This window comes from Lolium perenne, chromosome 1, assembly GCF_019359855.2.
Source record: "Lolium perenne isolate Kyuss_39 chromosome 1, Kyuss_2.0, whole genome shotgun sequence".
Lineage (NCBI taxonomy): Eukaryota > Viridiplantae > Streptophyta > Magnoliopsida > Poales > Poaceae > Lolium > Lolium perenne.
Window position 1 is genome coordinate 170,584,477 of NC_067244.2, and position 9,019 is coordinate 170,593,495.

The following is a 9,019-nucleotide window of genomic DNA, read 5'->3' on the forward strand; positions in this document are numbered from 1 at the left end:
GACACTCGTGTGTGCTGGGAGGTTGCCGTTTCAGCCCTTGTCCTCCTCCCGTAGCGCCGCCGCGCTCGTGCCGGCGGCGTTTGCTTGCGTCGTCCTCGCTGCGACTCAGTAGGTATCCCCGAGCTTCTACTCGCCCGCGTTCACGCCTGCAATGCCAGCCTCTCCGTCCCCGCCCACTCGCTGCTTCTATGCTCCACGCCGCACGGAGGCGGACACCGCCGCTCTCTGCCAGGTTCGCCGCCGCCGCCTTCTTCTCCGCCAAGCCCGAGCCCCAGCCGCCTCCCCTCTCGCCTCGGCTCGTCGAGGCCGCCGTCTCCCGCTGCCCCTCCGACGCCCTCGCCGTCTCCTTCTTCCTCTGGTGCGCCCGCCGCCCCGCCTACTTCCACCCGCCCTCCTCCTTCGACCGCGTCCTCCCCGCCGCCACGCGCCTCGCCTCCCGCCTCCGCACCGCGCCCGCGCTCCTCCACGAGCTCCACAGCCTCGGCTGCCCCATCAGGCCCCACACCTTCCTGCTCCTGCTCAGGCTCTACTGGCGCGGGGGCATGTACCCGCTCGTGCTCCACCTGTTCGACCAAATGCCCCTGTGGGGCTTCCACCACAACGCCTTCGCGCGCAACATCGTCCTCGACGTCCTGCTCAGGACAGGCTGCACCGACGGCGCACTGCGCTTCCTAGGAGACAACCCGTCGCCCAACTACCTCACCTACGCCATCGTCCTGACCCATCTCTGCAGAGCTGGGGATTGGCCAGGGGTGCGCGCATGCTTCGCGGCTATGCTGAGTCAAGGTTTTCTCCCGAGTGCCGCTTCCCTTGCCTCGGTTTTCGCCTGCTGCAGCAAGGCTGGCACAATGCCCGAGCTGCTACAGTTGCTGTCGTACGCACTGGTCTCGGGCCAGCAGCTCACCTCGGCCATGTGGACATGTCTCATCGCTCGTATGTGCACCGAGGGAAGGCTAGACGAGGCCTGCCGGATACTGGGAAATATGATGCGTTCTGGATCTTCTCCCACGGTGGTGACTTACACACCCCTCATCAGAGGCCTCTTCCGAGCTGGGAGGCATGCCAAGGTCGGCCAGCTTTTGGGGTCCATGGCCTCCAACAGCTGCAACCCAGACCTTGTTCTGTATAATGTTCTGATGGACTGCATGATGAGGGAGAAGAGATATGATGAGGCCATAGACATTTACCTGCATCTTCATGGGAGCCAGATGAAGCCGGATGCGTACACTCTCTCTACTTTGGTTCAGGTATTGCAGTTGTCACGGAACATAGATCTTCTTCCTAGGTTGATCTTGGGCACGAGAATCTCCTACGATCTTGTGGCCTGCAATTCTGTGATGAGTGCTCTGTGCAAGTCCGGGTTTCCATCCGAAGCCCTTCAGTTTTACATTGATATGATCGGTTTGGGCATCACGCCAGACAGCTACACTTATGTTGGATTGGTGGACAGTTTATGTGAGCTCGGAAGGATAGATCATGCGATCAATGTCTACCGCAATGTTGTCATAAGCAATCCTGACTCGGACGCCTACGTTCATGCAGCCATCCTCCGCGGTCTTGTTAGAAGGGGCCAAAACCATATGGCGTATAGAATTTTCAGGGAGGCTGTGCGTCAAAATTATGCACTTGATGTTGTGTGCTACACCACTGTTCTGCATGGTCTTTTCCGAGCACGTTTGGTTGAAGAGGCTCGTGATTTGTTTGACAAGATGAAGGATTCAGGAATTATTTCCAACACTTGCACGTACAATGTAATGCTTCGTGGACTTTGCAGAACCAGGGATATGCTTGCAGTCACACAGTTACTTACAGAAATGGAATGTGCCGATGTTGAGATGGATAGTATCTCATTCAACGTGCTAGTTGTGCTCTTAGTGAAGTTGCAACGTATCAGTTCGGCAAAAGCTTTGATCAGAGAAATGCTCAACCTAGGCATGAAACTTAGCACCAAAACTTGTTGGTTAATCTCTCAGTCAATTGGTCATAGATTCGTCTTGGAGGATACTGCCATTGCTGAAAGTGAGGGATCTGACTCAACTAGTGATCTGCTTGTATGCTCAGCTTCATAGTCAACTGTTAGACTGAACAAACATTCTTTATCTGGTATCTATTAATGATGCATACAAAATACAAACTACTAAAGGCTGGACAGGCCCTAATTGAAGTCCTGCCACGCAGAGGTGCTTGCTATACCATTTTTCCCCCTTGTAGCGTCCAACAGAATATACAGTTATTATTGAAGAGATCTTTACCTTATTGCTACAGACCTTTTGAGTATCATCGTTCCATTATGTTGATATATTTAAAGATCTCCTTAATCTTTTGGTTCAACTCAGATGCAGGTTGGTGAGACATATGAGCTGTTTGAATTAACAGGGAATGAAGCTGTTTGTTCTTATCAATATTGTATTGTTCCATGACACGATGCCGCAGTTCTCTATTTCAAGAGGCTTACACCTAAATGATTTTGCCAAATGGCCCATGGACTAGATTTAAAAGGAACTGCAGGTACACTTTACTTGTTTCGCTACAGAAATTTTCAGACTGCACTTGTATGCACTCTAGAGGATACAGTTTAACCAAGTACCATTGCTACAACTATTTGCAACTTTGCAATTCAGGAATTTTGGAGTCCATATTCGTTAATAAACATTCCATGGATCGACTGTTTTTCTAAAGAAAATGGCGTATCTGCATCCATTTTAGCACTATCATACTATATATATTTTTTATTTTTATTTTGAGCAACAGGCAGGAGCATTCACTGCCTATCCATTAAGGAGAAATATAGAACAGCACAAACATTTCAATATAACTGCTACAGCTATTTATTGTCGCTTCTGTGAAATAAATATAAGCCTGAATAGTATGGAGTGGTCAGCCGTAACTCTGAATTGTAGGAAGTTGTTATTCTGAAAGAGTGAATAGTATGGAGTGGACTTGTCAGCTATGACAATCATATTTTCTCAGGAAACAAAATAAGACTTGTGACTAAAGAATGGCATTGAGCTCAAGTGTGAGATTGTGTAATGTGAATTATTAACATACCGACAAAACATTACACTTGTTTGCATGTCTTCATCATCTGTTTTAAGCACATGATCCAAATCAAGCTTTACAAAAAAATTAGGGAAAAAAATCAGAAAGAGGCAAAAATAGTGACAGTACGCTAGAGATAATCCTATATCAATTGTTGTGACGAACATGATCTGGATTCAACTGCAGATGAACCCACCGTGTAATGCAGAATGTGGTTCATATGGTGCTCTTCTGGCCTGCTGCAAACTGTTCTTCATGTTGTACTATTGTCTTTGGCAACTAGTTTGCGAATCCAACAAGAGCTATGAAGCTTCAGCATGAATTGGGTCAAGGGAAAGTGAACGACCCACCACCTAACTGCGAGTTGGCAGCTGCTGATGGAGGATTGATTGCGATCCAGAGCAATGAAATAGTGATGGAAACTAGTCCAGCCCAGACATACACAATGGTGGGTGTCCTGCCTCTCCTGCCCATGAGCCCCTTTGCAAATGGATATAAATGGGCAAGCACCCAGAAGCTGAAAAACACTCCACCAAGAAGCTTGCTCCATTGAGGAATTGTGCTGTAAATTGTCCGGCTGAAGCCAACAGCAATAGCAACAAGGTTGATCATGATGATCGTGAGAGGTGGTATCATCAATGAAGTCCACTTCACTTCATAGAGGTCTGCAAATTCATCATCCACATCATCGCTCACTGTCTTTGATGTGAGTGTGAATGAGATCTCAATCCCTGCAACAACTTTCAGTAACCCTTGCATAACTGCAGCTAGGTGAGCACTAGTTCCACCAATAAGCCAGAATTGTTCGTTCCTCCACCACTCTTCAAGTGCAATCCCAGACCACTTGATCTCCAACATGGCCAGGAGACAAAGTGTGACAGTGATGATAAGTAGGTATACCAGGAAGGTGACATTGAGTGTTTGCACAATGAACTGCCCTGAGAAAAGGGAGAGTGCTGGAAGGAAGCAGTATACAATGAGGAAGATGGATGTGAAGGGGTATATGCCAACATTGAGGTATGCGATCCTTTGTAGTACCTGTTGAAACAGAAAAGGTTTGTCTGATTTTCAGTGAGTCTACATTAGTAAGGAATAGAAAGTCTTGAGGGACATAGTTACATATACCTTCATTTTGGAACTGGCAAGCAATGCATTGTTTCGAGAGAAAAAGATCTCGACAGAACCAGTAGCCCACCGAAGCACCTGGTGAAGGCGATCTGTGAGATTGATAGGGGCGGTACCACGGAAGGCATCACGCTGCGTGACACAGTACACTGACTTCCATCCACGATTATGCATACGGTACCCTGTCACAACATCCTCAGTGACAGATCCATAAATCCACCCCACACGAATGCCCCACTCTGTCTTCTCCTCGTACCAGCATGAAACCACACTGATTGCTTCTGCCACAATGGATGCATCCAGTAGTTCACGTGGAATTGTTAGAGCACCAGGTGGACGCCCATTCTTGACAGATGGATGATCAGCCAAGGGCCTTCCCTGGAACTCTGCTACTGGGATGGAGTCAATCAGAAAGCTTGAATTTCCGAACTTCTTCGGGAATGTGGCAAGGTTCATGCTGTCCCCATCAAAATCACCCATACGGAGAGCCATTGTCTCCTCGGGGTTAGCATTGGAAGCAGATGTCTTGCGGCGTCGTGGGAGACAGCAACCACAAAAGCCTGGGCTGTGATCCTTGGAACGAGGTGGGTCAAAACCATATAAGGCAATTCGGCGGAAGAGGCATCCAGTACCAACATACACTGGTCCTTGCAGACCATCAAGAGCACGCATGTTGATATCAAAGAAAACAGTATTGTGGTTAGCATATCGGTCAGAAGGGTCAATTCCTTCAAACCGCTGAGGGAACTGCACATAGCACAAGCGGTCACCACCACGGTCCATCATGAAGCACATGCCCTCCCTGAAGGCCTTTGAGTTGTAGACGTAGTGATCACAGTCGAGATTAAGAATGAAGGGACCATTCGACATGATGGCAGATGCACGAACTAATGCGTTCATGGCACCTGCTTTCTTGTTGTGATCATATCCCGGACGTTTCTCTCGTGACATGTACACCAGCATTGGAAGTCTTGTATCCACTGCTGAAAAGTCAAGAGATGACTTTTCAATGTTCCCGTACATTGGCATGTCCCTTGGTGGTTTCAGCATAACCTGTGATAGAAGACAGATCATGTAAATAGCTAAATATAGGTTTATACCAGAAATAGTTTTTATGTGATCATCATTGAACCGGTACCTGTATGATTCCTGCATGATCTCCTCGTGCATGATCTTGTGACGAATGAAGCCATGTACCAGGCCAGTGAGTGCTATCAGCCATCCATGTTGCCTTGGGAATCTTCACTGGCTGAAATTGCTCATCGCCTCCAGCTTTTATCTTTTCCCTCTGAAGGTTCATTGCCTGGATTTCCTCGCGGGCATGGTATGCATCAGAACGGCGCCGAATGGCATCTGGCAAGCCATTAACACGGACCTTGAACTCGTCATACTCACGCTTGACCCTTCTCCTGTCCTTGACAAAGTCGGCCTTCACCTTATTCTTGAAAGGATCTCTCTTCAGGTTGAAGTAGCTGTCTGGATTCCTGGGTTCAATGTCATGCTTCCTGCAGAATGGCACCCAGAGATTAGCAAAGCTTGCTGCTTCAGCCATCGCCTCGAAGGTTAGCAATGCTCCCCCATCATCTGACACATAACATGCAAGCTTATCGACAGGGTAGTCGACTGCAAGGATTGAGAGAATTGTGTTCGCTGTGACCAGGACTGGCTCCTTTTCTGGATCAGCAGTTGACACGAAGATATCAATTCCTGGGAGATCAGATTTGCCTGTTGGATTGTTGGGCGTTGGTGTCTCAAATTTTTCCTTAAGCACAGAGAGATCTGTAGCACGGTTAATAGGACAAAGCTTTGGAAGCTGGTCTAACACCCATGAAAATGCGAACCAGAGCTCACAAACAATTGACATTCCCCAGAGCCAGATAGCATCATTATTAACATGCTTAATACGCCACATGAGGAAGAAGGCCAGTGCAACCAAGCGGATGAGAACAAGAAGCCTGCAAGCAAGAGACAGTTCAGACAAGAGGAAGGTTCACAACATGGCAATACACCTATGAATCTATGTAAGCTTGGGATCTCCATATTATCTTTTCAGTTGCAATATGTGAACTTTCAACAGTTATGTGACAGAACACATTTAACTAGTCCATGTACACATGCTATGGTCTTTGGAAGCAATTTACAAGCTCACTTTATACAGGCACACTTTTTAACTACTCTGTCTACACATATTATGATCTTTGACAGAAATGAATGACTCAATCAATATGTGCATTTTATTGGCAGCGAAGCCAATTGGTATTTACTGGGCTTCCTTCTAGCGAAACCAATTGGTATTTACTTGAAATTTTAAGATTAACATCATCTGGCTCTAATCCTTTTTTAACAACTGAATAGTGTGGTATTGCTATATATAAACTTTACTAGGAGTGGGGCTAGTGAGACATGAATGCAAAATTGCAGTTCTGTTAGTTTAATGTAAATTGATTCGTATTTCTTGTGATGGTGGATAGGCTTATTTCTTCCTGGTTAGGCATTAACCTGTACATAGAACTGTAGATTGACAGGTAACAGTAATGACACTTGTTTTCAGAATAAAATGGCACCTGTAAGGACTGATGACACCAGCTGGAATCTGGAGCTTGCGGGTGAGTGGCCGCCATGGTTTGGCCATGAGCTCCTTGGGATGCCCTTGCATCCCATTCCCAGCATCATCATCCACATTGTCGTCTGGCCAAATGGCATTACCATAGCCATACGTCCCCTTGGTCTCGAAGAGCCAGCGGTTATGGTCAAATTCACCAGACTGGTTGGTGCCCTGCTTCACCAGAGACAGGCGCCTCTCCATCTTTCCCCCTGGTCCTTGTGGCAGCGACAAAGCCCTTGTCAGCTCATTGTTGGAGTTGGAGAGGACTTCCTCCCAGTCGGTGTACTTGTAAAGCTCTTTGCACCCGGGGCAGACACCGCCGTTACCCTTGACAGCGTCGGTGAAGCAGTCGACGCAGATTTTGAAGTCACACTCGCAGGGGAGGATGTCCTCTCCGCGGCCGTTGCGCATGATCTTGCTGTCGCACCCCTCGACCATGCAGGTTGAGCCCTTGGGGCCACGACGACCCATTTCGGTTTCGGGCCCCTGCTTGTCCATGACATGGGCGCGAGTGACGCTGTTGAAGCCGCCGGTGAAGAGGGAGCTGGAGACGTACTGCTCGTCAGCCTTGCCATCCTCCATGGGCTGGTTGTCCGGCGTCATGGGGAGGTGGACATGGTAGTCCTGGAAGTCGACGCTGCTGATCTCAGAGTCGAGGTCGTCGCGCGAGTAGCTGATGAACCGCCCAGACTCGGTTCGCCGCCCAAAGACGACCTGCGGTCCTGATGTTGGCGCGGTCGGCGGCTTGCCGGAGCCGCTGTTCTTGAGGATCCCCTTGGACCCCATGGCCTCTTCAGTACGTGCTCTTTACTTTGGCTCTCCTCTTCCTCTTGTTTCTCTACGTTGCTGTTATCTTCTGGCTGATCTGCAGAATGAATAACATACCGAAACAAAAGGAAACCATTGGCATGAGTATCGCTGTAGGAAGACATATTAGGAAAGCACAGTAGGAAACAAATCACAATTGACAGAAATAATTATCAATAAACGCGTCATCCTAGCTGGGTAATGCAGAAACGAAGATTTTGGTGATTCTAATTAATGGTGGTTTCCCTTTTCGTTTCCAGAAACAGGGGGAGAATAAATGGCAAGAGTACGGTGCCTAGTAAGGCAAATGATCAATCAGAGAGAAGAATCGAGGAGGCAGAGCAAGAATTGACGAACCTTTTCCTCCTCATCTGACGTGATGCATTCTGCGGCAATGGCAATGGAACAAGGCTTGGAAAGTAGTAATGAGGAAGCGCGTACACGCCCATTGTTATTTGAATGGTTCCAATCAACCAACTGGAGTGGAATCGAAGAGGTGACTGGGGAGGCGCCAAGGAGAGGGGCGCACGATGTCTCGGTGCTCCATGCATGATTCAGGAGAACATACTACTGCATGCAATCATCATTCTCGTTCATACTGATGGCTTCCTGATTGCCTGGTTGCTTACTTATGTCTTCATTTTAAGGTAATTGTAGATTAGTTTTGTTCACACCTGACACCTGCTACTACTATCCTTACTGTAACTTGGTTAGCTTTTCGCCAAAAAAAAAAAAACTTGGTTAGCTGGTTTTACTTTGTCCAGCAGTCAATGCCGTCTTTCTCCTGGATGCTGACTGCTTTTTTCCCCCTCAAAGGTCCATGACGCCGTGCAGTGAAAACTTGGATTGAAAGATCCAAGTCAATCCGGCAACACACGGACACGGTGGGAAGCTTCGTGCAACAAACGTCCAGGCTCGTGGTCAAAGTATCAAAATGCATCGTGCCCGCTACTCCGAGTCCTCGTTGGAAGCTGGCAGCTGGCAGCATGCACACCCTGCAATCCAACCTCTGAATTCCATGCATAGACAAATATGCGAAAAGGCATATTATGTAATTATTTTTTAGTGGGAAATATATATGTATAAAATAGATTTATTTTTAATAAGCTCTACATGCAAATCATGCAATTTTCTGGATCTCATGTTTCTGATGTCTATTTATTTTTTGTTCTATGCCATTCCATTTTTGACGCCGCAATACATGCTAGAGTTGATGCTTGATTGTTCCTCAATACCAGCCAATCAATGACGTAGTTTTGGTAACTAGAGTATATTCTTACTTGTCTCCATATCTCCTAGAGCGAATATCTAGAACATGGGTACTGGATTCCATGCGAACAGTAAAATCAAATCAAATCTAAACAAAATAAAACTTTGGGAATAAAATCTTGCATTCTTGCTTGGTGTATGTAGAGGTATGTGCATGCCAAATTTGAAACATAA

General features: G+C 47.3%; 2 protein-coding genes across 6 annotated transcripts; one reads left to right on the forward strand and one right to left on the reverse strand.

Moving 5' to 3' along the window:
• On the forward strand, window positions 1-8,738 carry LOC127312541 (uncharacterized). Of its 5 annotated transcripts, none has more exons than XM_071819797.1 (4): window positions 1-2,180; window positions 2,337-2,508; window positions 3,226-5,726; window positions 5,825-6,185. In XM_071819797.1, the coding sequence occupies exon 1, from the start codon at window positions 189-191 to the stop codon at window positions 2,067-2,069; it is 1,881 nt and encodes a 626-aa protein (XP_071675898.1). In that variant the 5' UTR covers window positions 1-188; the 3' UTR covers window positions 2,070-2,180; window positions 2,337-2,508; window positions 3,226-5,726; window positions 5,825-6,185. The 5 variants fall into 5 exon arrangements, 4 of the variants coding, with proteins under 4 accessions (XP_071675898.1, XP_071675899.1, XP_071675895.1 ...); XR_011744704.1 differs by lacking the exons at window positions 1-2,180; window positions 2,337-2,508; window positions 3,226-5,726 and adding exons at window positions 6,716-7,565; window positions 7,837-8,223; window positions 8,393-8,738 and having other exon boundaries at window positions 5,801-6,185; XM_071819798.1 differs by lacking the exons at window positions 3,226-5,726; window positions 5,825-6,185 and adding an exon at window positions 6,716-7,563.
• Window positions 3,367-8,047, reverse strand: LOC127312519 (cellulose synthase-like protein D1). Its single transcript, XM_051343040.2, has 5 exons — window positions 7,934-8,047; window positions 6,729-7,634; window positions 5,303-6,119; window positions 4,165-5,217; window positions 3,367-4,077 (listed from the first exon to the last, which is right to left on the reverse strand). Exons 2-5 carry the CDS (start codon window positions 7,553-7,555, stop codon window positions 3,367-3,369), a joined length of 3,408 nt encoding a protein of 1,135 aa, XP_051199000.1. The 5' UTR covers window positions 7,556-7,634; window positions 7,934-8,047.
• Window positions 8,739-9,019: the final 281 nt, after the last annotated feature.